The 22,572-nt window shown below is 44.9% G+C and overlaps 1 protein-coding gene across 3 annotated transcripts in view; it reads left to right on the top strand.

Moving 5' to 3' along the window:
- DDX31 (DEAD-box helicase 31) overlaps positions 1–22,572 on the top strand; it is a 42,977-nt gene that overhangs the window by 13,853 nt on the left and 6,552 nt on the right. For all 3 annotated transcript variants that reach the window (XM_086858276.1, XM_086858275.1, XM_086858277.1), the window contains 5 exons: positions 2,933–2,983; positions 4,936–5,075; positions 10,469–10,550; positions 16,748–16,859; positions 20,954–21,122. In XM_086858276.1, the coding sequence (XP_086714402.1) occupies positions 2,933–2,983; positions 4,936–5,075; positions 10,469–10,550; positions 16,748–16,859; positions 20,954–21,122 (554 nt within the window). The remainder of the gene's footprint in view (positions 1–2,932; positions 2,984–4,935; positions 5,076–10,468; positions 10,551–16,747; positions 16,860–20,953; positions 21,123–22,572) is intronic.

Here is a 22,572-nt window from a genome sequence, read left to right as displayed (position 1 = left end):
TGCCCTGTTGGTTCTGATCTTGTGCAGTGACAGGACTTGCTTTCAGCATGGCCCTTTTGCCCTCCATTCCCTGGTACCCACCACTGTACCCCATTCTTTGTACCCCATTCTCTTGGACCCACCCCTGTACCCCACAACCAGAAGCACAGGCTGGTAACATGAATTGTTCAAAGCAGAAATTTCAGTCTTTCTAGCATCCCTCAGGTGGATTGTTCCTTGATCCTGTGCCCTTGTGTGCCTTGCAGTTGGGATCAGGGCAGGAATGTGATTAAGGCTTCAGGTTATTGTGTTTGCTTGGCATCTGAGCTTTCTTTAAAATTGTGCTGGTGTAGGTTATTTTTTTTTTTCTCCCATGAGATGGTCACTGAAGAATTGGCCCTTCCGTTGCCCATGAAAAGGAGGCAGCAGTGACCTTCTGAGGTGTCATATCCCTGATTTCCCTGTAATTAAGGAATGGTGGTGTGAGGTCACACATGGAAGGAGCAGTGCCATCTGAGGCAGTGGGAAGGAGGGAAGAGTGGTATGTTGAAAATCTCTTGGGCTTCTTGAAAGAGTGCTGGTAGCAAGTTAGTGCTTCTGTGAGTGGAATAAATGTGAAACTGGATGGTTGTTGTTTGAGTTATGTTATGTCTCCTGGAAAGGTGACCCACAAATATTTTTTCTAAAATTTTAGAATTTAGAGAAGTTGAAACTCATGGGCTCTATCAGCAGAAGAAAACAAATCAACTCAAACTTTTTACCCTAGTCCTACCTTGCTGCTTTCTACCAGGGTCTTTGAGGAAAAGGAGCTGGAGGAGACACAGGTGGACGGGTACTGAGGAATCTTTGAGTTTGCAAAACACTCCAATTACCAGTAAATCCCAAGAGACTCGTGAAAGAGAGCCAAGGGAACCCCCAGGAGAGTAGCTGCTGCTGTGTGTCAGTAACAACTGAGTGGAGTTGGTGGCACTGTGAAAGTGATCGTGAATGCAGGGCTGGTGATGGGAGAATGCTTTCTCCTAAAATGTTTTCCCTGGCTATTTATGAGGCTTTTGGTGAACCTTTTATGCTTGGGCAAATGTACATGAAAATGCTGACTGTGGCAGTGATTATCCAAGCTGAGATGTTGAGAAAATTATGGAAGAGTAGGGAAAGAATCTGGATGGATGAGAGGGATGGCTCCTGCCCATGCTGTCCCCTCCTTCTCATGTTAGACATGCTCCAGACCACAGGGGTGTCTTGGTTGTTGGTTTATTTGGGGAAACTGCCCTGTCCCAAGGTCAGAGCCCTCTCCTCAGACAGCCTTTCCTTGGCTCCTGGGTGTGAGGAAGAGCACAGTAAGGGAAAAGACCAAAGCCCTGTCAGCGTGGAAGAATAGAGACAGCCAGCTCGGAATCAGCCGTCAGCGCTCCTGTCTGATCGTGCTGTAGAGTTTATAGTCTTGTTATCCTGGTAACTGCTGTACATGCTTCCCGACTTCCCTTGATTTATTTTCTCCAGCCTCCTTTAAATGGCTTTTTGTACATCTGTTCATTCTGACTCTAGGAACAAGTCACTCCTTAATGAGCGTGTTGGAGCACGAGTGTGCATTATTTCGGAGTGGGCGCTGTGGAAAGTGTCTCCTCTTTTACTGCAGTTGGAGCCACATAACAGCCTGGTTAGTGCTTATGGGAAGGCCTTTGCTGCCAAAACATCAGCTTCACATTCTTTTAACGTGTGTGAGAGTTGCATGAAAACACTTCAGTGGGTGGCTGACACATTTTTAGTACATTAAGCTCCTGCTTATGTCCTTAATATATTCTATTTTGCAACTAGCTAAAAGATACATGTGTTGCAAAACATTTCCTAACAGAGTTAAATCTGAACACCTGCTCTGCTATTGTGCCTGGTGAATGTGAAATCCAAGAAGTATGTGAGGACATTACTAATGAACAGAAAATCAAGAAGGGAGATTGAAATGTGTTTGCACTCTCTGTTTTGGATAGTATTTAAACTCTCCTTTCTTCTGGAAGGGGTATGTTTTTGGAGCTATGCTGGCTGTGGATAACTGAAGGGTCTCATTCAAGTCCTTCTCCAAGTTGATGGGTTTTCTCACCAGCTGGCACATCAAATAACACCTTGATAGCAGCTTCAGACTCTTTTCTTCACGAGTGCATTTTGTTTCTCCAAATCAAACCAGACTGGTGCAAATCTAAGGCATAGCTGAAGTCCCCTCTCCTGGAGCTGTGCTCCAGCTTCCTGGATTCTGCTAAATTGTTTATTGGCCTTTTATTTTAGGGCCAGATGACCTGCAAGTCATCTGCTCCTCAACTTCAGACCATCACCTAGGAAACAGCTAATTATTTGTAGGCAGAGGTCAGTGTATCTTTGGACGTTCCACCCAAGGCCAGGGACTCTTGACCATTGGCTTTTTTTTTTTTTTCTTTTTTTTTTTTTTTCCTTTTCATCATAAGCAGCCTGGTTTTAGTACTTAGATTTGCTGTGGAGAAAGGTGTGCTCAAAACTAGTGCTGCCTTTCAGAGATTTAATTCTACTTCTCTGTGTTTGGGTAGTAGGTGCCCATGAGCAGATCTCTTTTCATCAGTGAAATAAACTGAAGAACCAAGGTACCACTACCATTTACACAGTGGATTCTCTCAGATATAATGCAAAGGGGTTGTAGCAAAATGCTGTAATTCAACACCACCATCCTGAAATAGGTGTTTGTATCCTCCAGACTTTGGGCCATAGTAGTGGATCATTTTTGATGGTGTTAGTCTGCTAACAATCCTTCAATTTAAAACCCTCAATGTTATTTCTGACCTTCAGTCCATCTATCCCCAAATTAGACACATAAAATTCCTACTTACACAGCCACTTGCTTTCAGACATAGTTGCCATCCCAGAAGACTCCTCACTCTGCTGATACCTCCAAAGGATTTTTACTAAAGTGATTTTCTTATTAATTTTAAAGGATGTAGCAGCACGGGGGCTGGACCTGCCTCAAGTGACCTGGATTGTACAGGTGGGTTTGCTCTGTGTGTTTTAAGTGCAGCCTTGCTCAGATGAAATCCATTCTCAGTCCAGAACCTTCCTGCAGTTTGCTGGTCTTGGTGCTGATGCCTGCAGATGGGAGAGACCTACAAGTTCCTGACTGCAGGACTGGGGCTCTGGGTTTTGCCAGGATAAAGCATTGCTATGATAACCTTGGTCTGTTTTTAATAACTCTGGCGTTACCAGAGCTTCTCCTGGCTGGAGATGAAACACCCTCCCTTTCCTCACCCAGGAAACCAAATTTTGTGAAATCCTGGCCATCTCTTGCAGTTTTGTTCCTGTTTTCCTGAGCTTGCTGGGGAGGCAGTTCCATGAGGAGTTTAAGTGCATTCCTAATTTTAAACATTGAGTAGCCCAGTAGTGTCAGTGCAGTGACCTGAGTGTTTTGAGTGAGGCTTGGCTGGGTCGGGGCTGAGTAGCTGCAGGCATCCAGTAAAACTGTGTGGTTCAGACTATGTCTGAAAAAAACGTGCCCAACAAAACCCCACACTGCTGCATTGCTGTCAACAGAAACATAGTCCTAGGGAAAAAAAATAGAAACAAAGGAAGATGGATTGAACCTTAAAAATAGCAGCCTGTCGTTTCAAAGAGGAGGCTGAGAGCATGAGACAGATTTCATTTCTATAAAAGATTTATAATTAAAAAAAGGTTAGTTGAATAGAGGAAAAACTGATCCAGAGATTCACATATATCAAGTGACACCTGGGTAAAAGGAACAGGGCACAGAGCCTCAACAAAGCTTTTTAATTTCTACCTCATCCCTTCAGGTAACAAATTTGATTTGATTTTTTGTGTTTCTTTAAGAAAGAATGGTATTGTAGCAGCCAGCTAGTTGAAGAAGGCTGTGGAAGTGAAGTCTTTAATTCCCAGATCTGTATATTAATATAATTTAACCAAAGATATAGTTGCCAGTATTAGAACGCAGTGCAAATTACCTAAAGCCCTGGGAGACTTCTGTGTGTCCAGAAGGTGAAATCTCAGCTGTCCTGAGAGCTGTGTCCAAGAGCAAGGACCTGCAGGGAGCAATTAGATTGCTCACAGCATCTTACTCACACCTCTAGCCAGTAGAAACTTTGCCAGAGGGCACAGGTATAAACACTAGAGTGGGCTTTGGTTGTTGATTTTTTTCCAGTTAAACTGCTGAGGGCTCATTTCTGAGCAGTATCCCTGTGCTTGTTCATTTTTTCCAGGAAAGAGAGGAAGCGGGTGAAAGAATAGGGGGAGGTTAAAGGGAGGGAAATGTGTCACCCTTTATCAGATCTTGCAAATGGCTGGGCAGTTTTGATTCCCAGTGAAGTAAATGAGAGGCACTGCTATATCTGGGAGGTCTTTAAGGAACATTTTCATGGTGCCTGGTAGTTGGACAGGGGAAGACAGTTGCTACCTATATCATAGACTGCTGAAAGCACTCCCTCCTCTCTCTTAGATTTATTCTACCCTGTAACCAGCTATGATTTGCTTTAATCCAAACAAAGCAATTTAGCCCAACTCAAAATTTGCATCAATTTTTTTTTTAATTTTGTGATTTTTCTCCCACATGCAGAGCAGGCAGCTCCCTGCTCCATGTGGGCAGTCCTGGGCGCTCTTTACTGTGAGATTTAATTAGATTACTTTTTTTTTTTTAGGGGAAGCGAACAGGTTTCTGTTTAGAAATAAAATGTAAAAGGCAGAGAGAGACACTGAGATGGGGAAGCTGTCCTATTATCTGAAAGTTGGCCAACGTGTGACATCCACATGTCAAAAAGCTGCCGCAGCTGAGAGGCTGAGTGATGGTTCTGGGGATGAGGCGTGTTACAAACAGCCCAGTTCCTCAGGAGGTGCAGCCTGTAGGGTGTGTGTGTGTGCCTTTTGTTCCAGGTGAGCAGGCTGGGTATCTCGTTTATAATTAACATCCTGTTAATTCCTCTTTTCCCTTTCCTGAAGTACAACGCTCCGGCTTCACCTGCGGAATACATCCACAGGATCGGGAGGACGGCGCGCATCGGCTGCCGTGGGAGCAGCCTGCTCGTGCTGGCGCCTTCGGAGGCAGAATATGTCAGCTTGCTGGCTTCTCACAAGATTAAGTGAGTCAGAAACGCGAACAAAAGTTTCAGCTCATCCTTGCTAATTAACCTTCTGTGGCACTTTCAGCGGGACTGTGTCTCGTGCAGGTTTTAATAAGAATTTATTAATTCTTGTGATCCAGGCCTGGCCCCAGACTAGCAAAAGGAGAAGAGGGAAGAGTGTGAAAATCATCAGCCTGACAGGTTGTGCATGAGTGAGTGTGCGTGGTGAGGGGCACGGAGGAGACGATAGTCGGAGATCCTTTGCACTCCATTGTTTTCTCTCTGGCCCTGGGTTCAAATCGTGACTATGTGGCGATCACAAGTCAAACGAGCCTGTCAGATGCTGCCTGGCCCTCTGCCTGTGGCACCACATTGTCATGTTGGGCTGTGCTGGCCCTTTGGGAGAGATCCAGGGAAAAAATTGCTGGGGAGCTGTGGGTCGTATCTGCAGTTATTTGACCAAGATGTGTTGTTTAAGTGGCTTGTGGCAGGAATAGGAGAGGTTTTGGCACGTGGTGAGAGCCCAGTGTGGTCCTGGAAGGCAAAAAGGGAGGCTGGACTCTGCAGACCTAAAGTGGGGTGTGCTTCCAAGCCTGGGAAGGCTCCTCTTACCTGGCTCTGCCTTGGACTTGGGAGTAGCAGCAAGGAGAGCAAGCCAGGCTCTGTAAGGACCAGCCCAGTGTGCAGTCAGGTACCTGATGGCTGACACATGATGAGATTTTAGTCCAGCTCTGCTTGCACAATGGTTCTTTTGTGGAGAAAACCCACAACTGGCTGCTCAGCATCGCTAGGCAGGATCTCCAGCCTCCTCAGCAGCCAGCTGGGTGTTTGTGCCTCCCCTTGCTCCCTGCTCTGCTGTCTCTCAGCATTTGAGAACATCAGCAGCGTCCCTTCAGTGTTGTAGCAGTGTTGATGGAGCCCTGTAAACTCATGCACAAATTAGTTCCTTTTTATTTCTTGTATTTCTGTCGGGTGGAGCTGCTTGGAATCGAATTTGGTTTTGCATCCTTGAAACAAACAATTGTTGGCAGTAAATACAGCCTTATTCTAGGCTGTGAGCCATTTAGTGGTCTAACAAAGAGCCATCCATCATCCCAGGTAACTATCTATTAAGCAGACACCAGCAAGACATGGAAGGCTAAGCTGACAGGGTTTTTTTTCATGTAACAAACAGCACTGACATTTAAAGGTGAAATCCCACATAATTGTGAATTTTTAACTCCAAGTAGAAAGTTCTATTTTTCTATTTTATAATATTTTGGTAGTGGTAGAGGAAGGAGAGGGAAATTTCCTTCTTTTTTATTTTAAATGTTAGTGCTTTTATCCAATGTTGTTGTTTTTTAACAAGTTTAGGGAAGTGTCACTCAGACTGGTAATTACATCTGCTAAAGAGACCTGTTGTAGAGCTGGCCATGGCCTTCAGGAATCTTGAAGACTCGGAATAAGCAGGGGGAGGTTTATGTGAATTTATTTTTCTTTCGCTTTTCGGAGCCAAACAACTCTGGGGATTGCCTTTTCTTGTTTTGTTTGCTTGTTTTATGTTCTGCAGATGAAGGACTTGCCAGAAAGGAGTGTAATTTGCCTTCCTTGACCCCTATCCTTAGAGGGAAGGCAGTGAGTGCCTGACGGGCATGGGGGCGGTCTGGCCTCTCCGCTCTTCCCACATGGATGAGGAGAAGGGGCACTGGGACAGAGCAGGGAGCTGATGAATTACTGAGAAGATGTAGGAAGGCAGCTTGAAGCTCAAGGCAGCAAGTGCCATCAGCACAAATTGCTGTTACCCTTCATAAACAGAGCATTATGGTGATAATCCTGACAATTTAATTCAGTGCAAGGGCGAAAGACAGCGTGTGTTGGACTGTCACCGAGCCTCTTAAGCACTGCTCATTTCTGTTCCTTTACCCTAAGTCTTTGTAGCTTTTGACTTGGGCTGCCCAAGCTACTGGAGTTTGCTTTATTTTTTTAATTCTTAGCTTAATTTTTAAATCTCTTGGGTTTTTGTTGAGAATGAGTGTGTGGTGCGAATGGTTTGTTTTTTTTAATTTGTTGGGGTTTTTATTCCTTTCTTAAATGAAATTCCTGCTGGGTTTATTGAAATGTAAATACTTCATAAAATATGTATTTTGAAGAGACAAAGCATGAGATGTGTCCCCGCAGCCTTCAGCTGGTGTAAATGAGCAGCGCTCTGCTGGTTTACAGGGGGTGAGGATCTGACCCAGAGTTTTTTCCTAAACCCCTCCACCCACCCCAGCATGCATGGGAGTAAGTCCAGGAATGTTGAGAGTCGGAAGTAATGAGAGCAGACGTGGCTTTGTTCCTGGATGAAAATCCACTTCGGAATTAGAGATGACTGCCTTTGAAATTGGAAATCGCTCGCAATTAATTTTCACCGGTACCTGAAGCCTCTCCTTGGCTTCCAGTGTGGAAAAGCTGTGTTAGCCTTTGCCAAAACGATCTCACTTTGGCTCTGCTGAGATCAGTAATTCCTGTTGGGGCTCAGCAAAGCTGCCTCCTCTCTCTGCAACTTTCTGGTTGGGCTTTGTGTGGCTGGAAGTTGTGGCTGCCTTGCCCAGCTGTAAATGTGGATGTGCAGGCACGTGCACACTCATGTTTTCTTTACATTCCCTCTTTCCTTTTTTTTTTTTTTTAAAAAAAAATCAGACTCCAAAATGTCCTGTATCAGCTCCAAGCACAACTAACAGATTCCCCTTCAAAGGGAGGAGGCAACAAGCAGAAGAAATGCGAGGTTCACTTTTTTTTTCCCCTTTATGTCTCTTCTAGTCCCTTCAGCTGCAATCTCACAGTGCCTGCCTCAACAGCTATCAGATAATTTCTTTATCTGCTAACGGCGGCCTAACTAATTTATAAAGGAAGTGGCATCACCGTGAAGGCACGAGTCATTTCCCCCCCTGCTCTGGGGTTTTGCTGTTCCCCCCTCCCAGCTCCCTCGCCTGCTTCCCGCTGTGAACCCAGTTCAGGGATCTGTTTCTGGCGACGCGCCAGGCAAGGGGAGGACCCGAGAGGGGGTGACAACTCCGACAAATCAATGTCAAAGGTTTGACATTTTCATTCATAGCCGTGTCTAAGCAACCTTTGCAGGGGAAGGGGGAGGTCTGCTTTCCTCTTGCTTAAGTGGTTGCCATTTATGTTTTAATTTGCTGTTATACTTTTCAAAACCAAACAGAGAAACCCTCGGTTGTCGTTTTATGCTCCATTTCCCTTTCTCCCCCATGGCTCTCCCGCCTTTCTCTGCATCTTCTGTGAAGAAATTTGTGCATGGGATGACCCAGCTGCACATGGAGGGGCTGCTATCCCTTATAGGGTGTCTTATGGCCACTCTGGCCCATCCCTTCCAAGCTGGATGGCTGTTCTTCTGCACCTTTCCCTTTATTATACTGTAATGCTGAGTTGGCTGAGGTTGAAAAGGCAGGTTGCAAAAGTAAGGGTATTTTTTACTTTAACTGGGAAAGGTGGAGAGCAGGTGAGGATCACAATGTCCTGTCACACAGTGTGGCAGAGATTCATCCATTCCTGCTAGCCAGGTGTTAGAGAGCTTGGAGTGAAAAGAAGATATCTTTGTTGTTATAGTTTGTTTCTGTACTTTACAAATTGAAGAATACCAGAAATGCTTTATTTCAGAAGCCACAGGCAGCTTTCTGACCATCTGAGATTCAGGAATCTGAGAACTGTTGGACCCCAAAGATTTCTCTTTTCCTTAGATTGGTTTAATCCCAAGTGAACTCCTTGACTTATTTTCTAGACATGACCTTTGCCCATTACTGAAAATTTGGGCCCACAGACATCAGCTTTTATGATCTGAGTAATTCCCTTGAAAATGGGACCCAGTTTGGATGCAGATGTAATATTAATGGCCTGGAGCTGCACAGCTGTTCCTGAGCTGTCACCTGGGGTATGTGTGCCCCTTAAGACAGTGTTAAAGAGGACAAAGAATTTTTACTCTCCTGTAAATGCACCTTTAAGCAGGACTGCTCACTTGGAAATGAAGCAGGTTTGTAAGCATTTCCATATCTGGGCCATAGCAGGACCCAGCAGTGTTTTGCAAGCAAGACTGGAGAATAAATCATCTGGTTGAGCCTACAGGAGGAATGTGAGTCGACAGAATGAAAATAAATGCCCAGTGTGAAGCCTGGCTAGGACAGCTGACTGAGTCTCCTGTATGTAAAAAAAAAATAAATAAAAAAATGCTGTGGAGTCCCTAATGGGCTGGGCTTTGGCTTTGCACTTCAGATGAGAAGGTAGGTGAGTTCTCAGAGCAGGGAAGGAAATCAAACTGTGTGTCTGGTGTCAGAGGTGGCTTTTGAGGCCATAAATGAATTGGAGGGTGAGTTTGTCCAATGGGAAGTGCCTCTGAGCTTGATCTGAGCGAGGTAGCAAGGAGTGGGAACCAGGTAGCATCCTGGGGGAAAGGAAGAGTGATGATGTGATCACAGGGAAGGAGGCTGCAGGAAAATTGGCTGATAGGAGAAGTTCCTCAGGGTTTTGTTGTTACCCTCTGAGCTTGAGTTACTACGAGGAGCTGTGTCTTTGCACACCTTTAGTTTTGGCTCTTTGGTTTTGTGAGCGTGGAAACAAATGTGTGTAAACATGAAGTATCATCCTTTGAATGAGGGTTGAGCACTGTGTCTCATTCCAGAGACTCTGGAAGCTAAACTGGAGGAAACAAGATGTAGCTGGAGTAGCAAACAAAGTGGAGCAAACAAGAGTAGCAAACAAGGTGTTTCCAAGCTGTGGGTGCCTCAGTCAGTCTCTTTCTCACAGTTGCACAACCATGTACAGTTGCTCTTGCCCATGGCATTGGCTGAAAAAAGAAATGTTGGACAACCCCTGGGCTCAAGGTGGAGGTTGCAGATCTTATTCTTTATAGTTACAAAACAAATTTGCAAGGAGCATTAATGTTATGAGCTGATTCAGCTCTGTCTTGAATTTTGTTTTTGAGAAAAGAATAACCAGGTGCTTCCCAATTGTCCTGATGCTTCTCAGTGCAAGGAAAGAAAAATTATGAAAATAATGGAAGTGTAATCCAATTTATTTCTTTAACCAGTTCTTCTTGTTTGAGAGCCAAGGAGACTTCCAGAGAATGGAAAGTCCACCCTCAGTTATTTTGATGCTCTGCTAGAGTTGGAGTGTGTGTGTGTGTTGGTGACTTAGAACAGTGACAAAATTGTGGATGAAACTGTGTCTCTGTGCCACTGAAAGCAGGAGTTTGGATTTTACAGTAGTTCCACTTTCAGGGGTGATGAGGGAGTATCTGGGCTGTGTATTTCAGGAACGAATTCTCAAGTTGAGCTGTGAATCTCAGTTGTTTTGTTCTCCATTACCAGTCTGTGGCTCATTCCACGCTGTGTTTCAAAGTAGGAGAAACAGTAATTTTTTTGTCTCTGCTGCTTCAGTGTTTCAGAGCTGAAGATGGAGAAGGTGTTAGCAGTCCTGATGAAAGATGATCGCTTCAAGGTGCACAGACCAGGAAGCAGGGTGAGTTATTCTGCTGCTTTGGAACTGCTCCAGTTTTCACTTGCCAGTTCAACATTACAAGTTTTCCTGCCTTAGCATCTGTCTTTACATCCATGATGTCAGACAGTGTAAATAATTATAGAACTACTTTATATCACAATTTTTCAGTCTTTTGTTGTTCCTGGAAAGCAGTTGCTTGCTAACTCTTCAGCAAATAGCTTTGTAATAGACAGGAAAGGTTTCTGGATGCAAAAGCTCTGTGTTTCTTCCTGCACAAGGTTTGTGTTTTGCCTGTGTTTTCTGCACTAAAATAGTGTTGGAGACGACAAATGGCTCTAAACTTCTCTGAAGAAATGAGGGAAATGCATTTGGTGATGTGTTACATGTGGGTTTTTATCATCTGTATTTACTTGGAGCCTAAAACAAAGCTCCCTGGGTTGACAGGCACGTTTCTATTGATTTGGGCAAGCTTTGGGTCTGCCTCAAGTTGCTAATTCACAGAATTCACTCATTTGCAATTGATGTCTCGGGTGTTGCTGTGCTCTGGCAAATTAAATCCTGCAAGAACCCACATTTTGAATGGAAGTCAAGAATGTGTCAAAGCATGATGCAGCATGCACTCTTTTTTCCCTCTTGTTGCTGTTTTGCCTGCCTGTGCTTTTGTTACCCGTGTCTGAGGCGCCTCGTTCCCGGGGCTGGCTGGTGGGAGCTGTGGTGTTCCTGGTAACCGTGGCCTGTGAAAGATGTTCAGTGTTCCTGCACCTCACAGACAGCCAGATCTGAGCTCTGCTGAGATGCTGCTCTATTTAAAGCTCTCTCCCACCACTGCTTTTGGCTGAAATCAGCCTGTAATGCCTGTGTTTTAAATGTCTGGATCATGGCTAGGATATCGCCTCGTAACAAAGTTCAGTTGTGCTCTGTCAGTGCAGAAATTATTTTAAATAGGTCCATGTATAAATACTTTCCTTTTGTCCCAAATGTAATTAAAGGGGCAGTAAGTTCAGTTTTCCTTTGAAGATTTTTTCAACAATTCCATTTGTGAAGAAATTGTACTTTAAATGTTACTGACATGGGACAGAATATTAGCTGTTCCAGATGTGGGGACAAATGTTATTTCATGGGAAATGGGCAAAAAAGAGAACATGTTTTGTTCCAGGAAATGATGATTTAAGTGTTGAAAAGTGGCAGGAGAAAATGCCTTTTTAGCAACAAAAACCTAACCAAGCCTGTTTGCTACCAAAACTGATCAGTTTGGTGTTTCTGCCATGCTTCCAAATTGTCAAATGCTCTACACATTTAAACACAGAATTTTTAAAATACACTTCTTATGGCTTTCTCCCTTTCCTTACAAAAAGCTCTAAACCCAGCCCCTCTTTGAAAGGTTTGGACAGTGCTGCTGGGCAGGTCCTGCCATGCCAGGTGCTGCACACAGGAACTTGCACAGAAGGACTTGGTTCCTTTTACTTTCAAAGGTGGGATTAAATTCCTCTTTTCCCTCTGACATCAAAGCAAGTGGGATTTTGCTGTTGACTTCACTGGAGCTGAGATCCATCCACTGTGATTGTAGGATGGTTTTAATCTCTTGCAGGAAATTAAAAATACAGAATAACCAGTTTTTATGTAACTCAATCCGAAAGAATTGGGATTTAATAATAGAGTTTCTCTTTATGGTAAAAATTCTGTAGCATTTAATGGGGATGGAATTTTAGCAGTTCTGTCAGTATGAAACAGACTCCTTCAGGAATTACTTGAAAAATATATTAATGCAATCAAGGAGTTGTGTTTGTTAACTCCATGTTTTATATTGCCATGGAGACTCTGAGTGGTCAGCTCAGAAACTACAGGGGCAATTCCCAAGTTTTCAGGAGGGTTAATCTCTATTAAATTCCCTGAATTTGCAGCTTGGACATACAATAAGCTGGGAGTGCAGTGGGACAGGGAGGGATTGAGGAGGTGTCAGGAGGAGCTGAACCTGATGCCACTGGGACATTGCCATTGGAGGGAGGTTCAGCTCTGCTCTCAGCTCTCAGCTCTCCATGCTCTGAGTCATGTATATATTATAGTTCTGCACACAGGAACCTCATTATGATGCTCTTCAGTTCTCATTGCCTCAGCTCAAGTCCATTAGAAGTACCAAGTTGGAACATGTATTTTTTGGGCTTCTGTGTGCAGCCAGGGAGCAAGCTGAAGTGCCTGTAAAATGTATATTTTATATTTAGGTATATGAAATATATATGTGGCTATGTCTGGGCGTGTGAATGTTCACCTGTCTACAAAGAGAATAAATTTGATCTTTCAACTTTTATGGAGGGGGGCAAGGGGGACTTGGTGAGTTCTAGAGAAGGTGTGTGGAGGTGAGTAAAAAGTTGTTATTAAAACAAAATCCTTCATTTTGTTTTGAAGTATAATGGAAGCAGGAGATGTTACAGCCAGGCTTTTTGGTGGGTTTTCCCCATCTTTTTTTTTTTCCTTTTTTAAGAATGAACTTTTCTACCTCACCTATTCTTACTATGTTTCAATTTTTATTTTTTTCCATTATCCTGCTCTCTTAATGAAATCAGAAGTTTTTAGTATTTATCCCAACCTCTCAGACCTAAAACCTGCCATCTTTATCACTGGAAGTTGCCTTCTTCTGACAGAAATCCATGTATCTTTTCCCGGTGGAGATGGAATTTTTGGGAGTTCCCCTGATGTCTCAAACTGGTTAAGTAACGTTGCACCCTGACTTTTTTCTCATGCATCTCTTCTTTTAGCTTATAAATATTGTTATTGTCCACAGTCATTATGCCAGTGGTTTGGGATCTGCCAGAACAGGCTTTTAAGGAATCACAAGGCAGAAAAAGTTCTCCTATCCCACTGTTTCTCAGTGATGGCAACAGTGCTCCTTATTTAACAGAGGGAACAAATTTAGATGGTGGGTAGATCAAGCAAATCTCTGGGGTAGGCTTTTATCTTTGGGGTCTTGGAAAAATGTGCAAGGTCTCAAATTAATTGTCCTGCTCATCCAAATCAGGATTAAAGCTTGCCTGTGTGAGTAAAGCACATGGAATGGCTTCCATGCCCTTCCAGTAGCGCTGATTTATTTAATCTGTCCAGACACTCAATCATGGGCAGGTTTTATTTTCACAGTTTGCCTCTGAGTCAGTTTTAAATTTAGATATTTTTTTTTTATTATTATTGGGGTGGGTTTTTGTTGTTTTTTTTTTTTTAGATGAACCTCCCTGGAAGACAGGAATCAAACACAGGGGTTTTTTCATGCCCATTAGGGTGCAATTTTAAAATGAGATCTGTCTCAAGGGTCTGAAGGGAATAAAAGACAAGGTGGAGATAGGAGGGGAGAAGCTGTTTTCCGAGGACATTATATTTCCTGCCATTTGCTTTTTTTTTATTTATATCTCTTGCAGTGACCTCACACTTTGAAAATTATGCATCTAGTTTTTTATCCCTCATTTTTGTCTCACTTTTTTTTTTTTTTTTTTAGTTTTTTATTTTCCCCCAGCACCAGGAAGAAGAGATGCCGCATTTTGAAACCTAAAGGGGGGAATAAGAAAAGTCCTTTGTAATATATTGCCATATTATCACTAAATCCCCTGACAGTTGTGACACAGAAGCAAGTCACCTGTCACTTAAGCTTGAGGTCTCTTTAATTTTCTCCTGGAATTCGCACCAGGCTGTCTTTAATTTGAGGCCTTTATTGGAATTCTGAAACCTTTCTGCCTCCCCGGTGCTCAGATCTATTCTGAGTGCTGTTACAGAATGTATACAATAACCAACACAGGGATTCAGAGGGGGCTGAAGCACTGTTTATTTAACACTCTGGAGGGATTTTCGTGCTTATTCAGTCCTGGCTACCCAGCTTTCAATATCGCTTTGACAACCGTTATGCCCTTCTCATTAATTTTAAACAGTTAAAACACTGGAAAAAGAGAAAAAGTTTTCATTATTAAAGTGCTTTACTTTTTAATAACAGAGGATTCTGTCCGCCAGGGGAAAGGGCAAACCTCACTAATTTCACATTCATATTAAAAAGCGCTGGGAAGGTGACACTTGGTGCTGCCAGGAGGCTTAACAAAAGGCAAGTGCTGGGGGCCCGAAGGAGCAGGTGGGGCCAGAAAGTTTTGTGTTTCACGTCGGTGGAAACTTGGTAGTGCCAACGAGGAGTGCCCACTTCGGGCAGGCAGCTCCACTTGGGGGTCACTGAACCTCTGCAGAGGCCCCTGGGCTGGGTCTCAGCTTCAGGGCACACCTGAAGTCAAAGGCACCTGTGAAAGGAATGTCCAGAAATGGCAGGAAAGCTGAGGAAGGGTCCAGAGAATAAATTATGTGAGGAGCAGCTGAGGGAACTGGGGTGGCTGAGCCTGGAGAAAAGGGAAAACAATTCAAAAACAGGAGGGTGCAGCCAGGTGGGGATCAGGGTCTGCTCGCAGGGAACAAGGACAGGAGGAGAGGACACAGCCTCAAGCTGTGCCAGGAAAGGTTCAGGTGGAACATCAGGAAGAATTTCTTCACTGCAGGTGTGGTCAAGCATTGGAATGGGCTGCCCAGGAAGGTGGTGGAGTCCCCATCCTTGCAGGTGTTGAGGAAAAACTGGACATGGCACTCAGTACCATGGTTTGGTTGACAAAGTGATGATCAGTCAAAGTTTGGACTCCATGGTCTTGGTGGTCTTTTCTGACCTAAATGATGCTGTGATTCTGTGAGATAGGTTGTGAGTCTTTCTTGAGGAGACTGGGAGACAGCAGAGACCAGAAATCTGGGAGAGTTCATGTGCTAAAATAGCCAGGCTGTCTGTGGAGATGCAGGTGGACAGCCAGTCCAGGCAGTGAGTGAGCAGGAGCTCCAGCCCCACGTGTGTTTGCTTTGTTCAGGAATTACCCAATGGCTGGAAGCTGTGGGATCCTGAGTTTCAGAGAGGGCAAAGTGCAGGGCATTTAAACTACATTTGAGGTCTGTGGGTACATTTGCTCTTGGGTACAGGGTGGCACATCTGGGACAGGAGAGCATTTTGTGTCAGGCGCTGGCAGCCATGGGGTTTGGTTATGGTGTAAATGGGATGTGGCTCCTCTGGACTGGCAGCAGCACAGAGGAAAGAGGGGTTTGCAGCATTAGCATGCAGATCTGCCAGAGAAGAACAGGATTGCTGCCTTGGCACAAGCCAGAGAATTCCAGGAGCTGGAATTTGTATTCAGTCAGCCCTGCTCGGATGAGGGGTCTGACCAGTATCAAGTTGCTGCCTTGGAGCTGGCACTCTCACACTTGGATGCTGGTTCCTGTCTGAGTCACACTGGAAAACTGTGGCCCTTTTCTGGGAGAGGTGCACATCCATGGATGCTTGGCTTTGCACTTTGCTGTCAACTTTTCATCAAAAATTTCACTTGTTTTCTGGTCCGCATTTCCTTTCTCTGCCTGGATCCCTCAGAGAGGCAGGGAGCCTCTCTTCTCCCAGTAACAGCTTGCTCCCAGGAATGTTTGTTTTCCATTTCCTGAACTGCATCCTACAGTCTCATCCCAGGAAAGCTGGAATACGTGCAAAATTGCCCTTTTGGCTTGAGGAAGTTTATTCTGTCGTGCCTTTGGTGCAAGGGGCTTGTCCTGCTCTAGAGGAGCCAAGTGATGGCAGTTCCAGTCAAATATGATGTGTTGACAGTGAGGAAACTTCATGTTGAAATCCATGCTGGAATTCATGAGTTCATTTGGTTGCCTTTGTTCACAAGTGCTGAATTTGGTCTCCTCTCTGGAGCTTGGGGGTGATTGTGAATCTCGTGGTCTCCTGCCCTAGGTGTTTTGGGGAAGTGCACAGGGGAACTCGCAGCATCACTCTGAAACTGTTAATGTAGGGTCTGGGGGGAGTTATTCCAAATAATTCCAATGGAAACAAGCAGTGGGACCTGGCCTCTTGTACCTGGAAGAAGAAAAAAAAAAAGAAAAAGGGAAGGGAAAAGAAAAGCAAGGGGAAAAAGATACATGAGAGATGTTAGAAAACACAAAATTAAAACTGATTTGTTCTCCCCACCACACGGCGCTCACTGGCTGCTCTGATTTTAACATCTTTATCTGGATGATTTTTTTTTTTTCCTCTAGTAATATTGAGAGGATTACCTTTGTTGGCCCCTGGGTAGTTGCTGTGTGATTTTACTGTTATTAAATCTATTGTAAACTGCTTCATTATTCCTGACTCAAATTCTCTCTTTCCTCTAATCCTCTCGCCTCCCTGGTAGAAATCCTGTGGCAAGAACCCTCAGGAAGTCCGGGAGAGAGCCACGGTCCTGCAGACAAAATTTGAAAACTACGTCCACTCCAGCGAGGGGACTGTCCTGTGGGCAAAGAAAGGTCAGTGAGTTTCCTTCCACTTATCCCACAAGGGCTCACAGGAGCTGCCAAGGTTTTCTTCTGGGGCACAGCATCAGGGAAAAGGCCTGGAAGAAACATTTTGGGGCTGTTGGGCTCTGCAGGGGGTTGAGGCAGGCCCAGAAGGCTTTGTGGTGATATTAAATGTTAATTTCTGGCATTCCCATATTACGTGCAAATGAGATTTAGTCTTGGCTTTCAGTGGGATTCACATCTGAGGGCTTTGACCCAATCACAGGAGCAATCACAGGGTTGTGTGTGTTGTGCTGGGAAGGGGATGGGTGACTTCCTCCACCACATCCTACTGCAATTCTCTTCAGATGCCTCCAGTTCACACCAGGGGTGAGCTTGGAGCCTGAAAGACAGGATGCAACACTGACCAGGAAAGGATCTTGGACTGGAACTGGTTGTTAAACCAGTTTAACAACCAGATGGGAGATAAAAGAGAGAGGGACAACAACTCAAACATGCAGTTTTTAGACTTGCTACACAAGCAGCTTGCACCCATTTTCAGGTGTGTGGTGTAATTTTGTAGCTGCTTTTTTGAATACACAATCTCAAAGCGTGTGACTAATGTGATCAGAATCCTTCATTCTGCATGGATGAACTTCTTGCTGCTCCCTTGGGTTTTCTTGTACCCTATGTAAACTTCTAACCTGAAATGCCTGTGACAGGAACAACCAGAGAATAACTCTGGTCACACCCAAAGAACCTCTGTGGTTGCTCTACACCCAGTGTCACTGCACACACCCACCCACACACACTTGTTGCTGACCTCAGCATTAGTAACTTCTTTAGCCACAGAAAAGAAGCACAGAAAGTACATCAGGAAATGCTGAAATGTTGTGCATCCCATTTATCTTGTAGAGGAGCACTCCACCTCTTTTTCCAACTCTGCTATCTACATATGCAAATTTTCCACTGCTGAGTGGCTTCCATAAGCCCCTCTTCCTCCCCTCTGAGCCAGGCATCATGAATAATTAACATGGCAGCTGGCTTTTGCTTTCATGGCAGACAATCAATTGGAAACTGTGCCAGAGATGCATTTGTTTCTCTCTCTTTTTCTGTTTTTCCCCATTTTCTGACCTAGTCAATGTTAATAAGCAGTGTTTGCACTGCAGCCTGCATTCAAAAGGCAAGTGGCTCCCTGCCCGCTCTCCCCTTCTGGCCTGGGTCCCATGTTTTTCACACTCAAATCAAGTGGTTCAGGGAAGGTATTGCCCTTCAAACTTGATTGACTGAGCAGCAGTGAGATGGGTGGGAGGAGGGGTCTGGCTGAAGGATTAATCTTATTAAGAGTGGAGCCCCTTTTTTAGGAAGTGGAGGATGCTCATCCTGAGGCTTTGGATGGTGATAGGTGCTTCATTTTGGAGCTGTGGGGCCAGAAGGAGCTCAGGAGACTGATCCTGTGTACCCCTGAGTTACAGAGAGGGGAAGGAAGCAAACCCTGCTTTCCTCCTCCTTGTTTCCCAGTTGTACAGCCAGCAGTTGAACATTTTGCCTCCTCCTTTCTGTCCTCAGTGCCTGTGTGTGGAGAGGGACTGCAGAGCCACAGGAGCCCAGGGCTGTGGCACAGCACTCAAATCTGTGGTGGTTTTGGTGCATCCTTCCCTCCTGCTCCCACCTGCTCTGGCAGAGTGCCTCCCAGTTTATCCAGCCCTGCTGAGGCTGTGCCCTGGGGCCAGTGCTGGGAGCTGGCTGCCAGCTGAGAGCCTGGTGAACAGGTTATGTCACCTGTGTCCCTTTCATATCTCATTACCCTCTGGTCCCCTGTCTAAAGTAACGACAAACCAGCCCATCTAACCCACATCATACATAGGACACACTGGATTTTTTCTTTTCTTCCTTTAATTTTCCACACTTATATTTCCTGGAGAAGAATGGGGATGAAGAGGTGCAAAGGACCACTATAAATCTTCTGTTTTGCATGAGTACAAGTCCAAATCCCTCTCCAAGCCAGTACATGTTACCTTTGACTTGTGTTGGTGTGGCAAAAGCTCTCAGCAGCTCAGGCAGTTTGTTCCTGTGGCATCAAGATAAGGAACACTGTACATGAATTATGGCCTGACCAGCACTGTTACCAGGCTTTGTGAGCTGTTTTCCTAGAGCTCTGTCCCTTTGATCACAAAATCATAAAAAGAATTTCAACTTAAAAAAAACCAAAAAACAACAAAACAATAAAGCTTTCAGTATCTGGCCACTCTAATAGCACATAAAAGCCAGAAAATATGGCTCTGGCAACACTAAGAGGTCTAAAGACCTGATAGTAAAGATTTTTTAAATAATCTCATCCACAAAGGTCTTCATTTCATCTCATGGGTGCTGTAATGAACATCTCAGTTCTGAGCTGCTTGGAGGTGAGGCAGTTTCCTGGGCTGGGATTGTGACCTGCAGGTCCAGCCAGGCTCTCAGTTCAGCTCTGGGTTAGTGCCTTGCAGCTCTCCCTGGTTTTGTGTGCTCTGACTCAAAGCTGGATTTGGCAGATGTCTGTCCAGACTTTGGGAAGAGGGGAGCCTTTGACACTTGGATTCTCTAACTCTGATCTGGGGAGTTGGTACCAGCAGCTTTTCCTCTCTGCACAGCCGTGGGAGGTGAGCTCAGCCTTCATAATAACAGGATCTTTAGTATCAGCCATTTCAAATGCTGGGAGGCAGACAACTGTATTAGCTCCAATAGGACTGAATTCAAAGTGGGAGCAAGTTCCTAATGTTCCCTTAGAACATTTACACCTTACAAGAGTTACACCTTCTCACAGGTGAATTTGATGGATAACTTTATGAAAAAAAAAGGCAGAAGAACTGGGTTTTTGAGAGCATTTGAGCCAGTTTATAATCCTTCAGAAGGATGGCCTTCAGACGAGACACTGAGACAGTGTTTGGAATTTAGCATTCTCTTTTTTGTGAAAACACAGGCCTCTCTGTGCTCAGAAGCCTCTGAAAGAGCAGCATTGTGAAATTGGGAAGAAGGTGCAAAAAACTCAATCTTTTCTTCTCATCGATTGGGAAAAGGAGTTCACTTTGCTCAGTAAACAGAGCTTTGATGGATTCCCTGGGTCCTTCCAGGAGCTGATCTGCTAAAATGACATTTTTATTACTGTTCATAAACTCCAATCTCCGGCTGCTGCCAAGAGATTAGACATAAGCTGTGGGCAAACTTGCTGGTCCGGTGGCTCAACAGGCAAGGGCAGGAGAGGTGAGAGTTTAGAGCTCACTGCTGTCGGGAGTGAGAGGGAGAGGAAGATGCAGGAGGTGGTTTGGAGTGAGGGCTGGGGGCACACAGGAGGTTTGGCAGGCAGAGGAGCAGCAGGGGATTGAGAGGAGGCATTTTCTGAGCTGCAGTTTCCTTCCTGGAAGTCCCTCTATTCCCAGAGCAGGGGCCAGCCCGGGTGTAGTTAATGTTAAGGGATGGGGAGGAGCAGAGGTAGTGCTCATATTAGTGGATGATTGTCTTTAGAGCAATGAGCCCTGAGGGAAGGGCATTACAGGAATATAGAGATGGGAAGGGAAATTTGCACACAGTTCTATTATTTTTCCCTTTTGAGAAGGCGAGCTCTGTTCTCAGTGTGCTGATGAGTCAGGAAATCCATCTGGCTCTCAGATATTTATAAGGGACTAGCTGGTAACTGGTGAAAAATGCATGGACTACTGGGACTCTAATATCAGAGAAGTCTTCCTGTGCCATCTCCATGCTTCTCTTTCTTCATCCCTGCATCTCTGTTCCCACTCTCCTCTTATTTGCTGCCACTCAGTGTCAATGACTCTTGAGAGATGTGCTACAAACTCACCTTGTGGCCAAAGGGGCAGCCTTGCAGGAGGCAAACCCCGTGCAATTCAGCAGAGCTTTGTTTCAGTTCCTAACACATCCCCAGCACCTACCTTCCCCTTCTGGGATTGTACCAGTACTGTGCAACCTTCACAGATTGCTAACATGCTAACCTTTTCTGCCAGCTGCTGACCAGAAGGTGTCCCAAAGGACCAGACTGATGTCCTTTCAGCTGGAACAGCTGAATCTTTAACTGTGTATATATACAAATGCAGCAGCAAACAGAATTCACTGGTGTTTTTCCTTCCCCTCAGCACTGCAGTCTTTCCTTTGTGCCTACACCACCTATCCTAGCAAACTCAAGCACATCTTCCACATCAAATCTCTCCACCTGGGTCACGTGGCCAAGAGCTTTGGGCTGAGAGATCCTCCCCAGAACCTGACTGCAGGCTCAAAGAGGAAAACCAAACCAAGACCAAAAAGGTAAGGTCAGTCTGATGTTCCTGAGCCAAGGAATGACAGGTCACACACGGTGCTTTGATCCTCAAGGTGATTGGGCTTGCTCCAGGAGCTGAGTGTAAATCAAAAAGCAAATGTGTTCATAGAAATGAACCTTCTACAAACCTGGACATGTAAGTAGTTCTGGCAAAAGCATTTCTGCAAAATCCTGTGGGATCTCTTCTGAGAACAGTCTGCAGCAAGCCCAGAGTTGCAGCTCCAGCCCCTCTGCTGTGTGCTCAGGGCTGCTCTGGGTACTCCTGTGTAAGGAGCTAGAGCCTCCCTGATGCTGCTGGAGGAGCCCTTAACCCTCTTCTGTGCTTGCAAGGGAGCTGAAGGTGCTCAGTTCATCTTATCCTGGCTGCTCTGAGTTGGCTCCACAGGACAGATAATCCTCTCTTTTGGGATCACAGTGCTAAGGACACGCTCTCTTCCCTAGTGCAATGGCAGGATCCAGACTTTGGCCTTGCCAGTAAACCATTGCAATAATTCAAAGGAGGAAAATCTTTATTTTTCAGCATCAATTGTGACTCTTTCCGTGTAATTGTTGCTACAAACTCTGTTAGCAAACCTTAGCCATGCAATTAAAGCACTAATCCACATAATTGGCTGGGCACTTCTCTTGCACATGCACCTATCCTGTGAAAAGAAAAAATGTAAGGGCAAGGGATTTTAAAATAAAAAGTTGGAGCCTGCATTGTCCTGCTTTCAGCAGCCACCAGGGACAGGCCACTGCTCTGCCTCCTGCTCCAGCTGACCCTCCTCAGCAGATGGGCAACAGGATGGGAATGCCCCTGTGAGCAGGGGATTTAACGGAGCTTTATTTCGGGAAGAATAGCCTGATTAGCTGATAAAGAGCATGTAAGATGGTATGGGGTGGGCTTTGATGTCTTGCTGGCCCAGCAGGGTGTCAAGCTATGACTGACAGTAGCGTGTCATAGGATTACTTGGCCTGTAACAATGCCTCTCTCTGTTCCTGTGATGTTGCTTCTCTGTTAGAGCTACTTTTTCCCTTGTTACAAACCTCTTTTAGATGGGAGTTCCTCCTCCCCAAGTCTCCATCCCATTATAGCACAGACAAGCTCAAGATACAGTAGGTATTTACACGCAGGATGTGTGGGGTTGGGGGATGTGGAGTTGTTGGAACAAATGGTCTGAGAATGATTTGAGAGCTCATTTGCACGTGGATCACAGAATTGCAGCTCAAGGAAAGTGGGCAGACTTTGCACAGCTCCCTCACGGCTCAAGCTCCAGATCTCAAATCCGGGAGCATCTGCAAAGTTAAAACCCTGCAAAAAATAGCCAGAGTTGAGATGTGCAACAATTGTTCCTGCCTGTGAAACTTGCTTCTAATCAGCTTTCTCTGTGTGTGCTTAAAAAATAAATAAATAAAGAGAGAGGGTATATTAGTATTTATAGGATAGTTTAGAGAAAG

The sequence above is a fragment of the Cyanistes caeruleus genome, chromosome 20 (assembly GCF_971803275.1).
Source record: "Cyanistes caeruleus chromosome 20, bCyaCae1.hap1.1, whole genome shotgun sequence".
Classification (NCBI taxonomy): domain Eukaryota; kingdom Metazoa; phylum Chordata; class Aves; order Passeriformes; family Paridae; genus Cyanistes; species Cyanistes caeruleus.
This window is presented reverse-complemented; position numbering and strand designations above follow the sequence as displayed.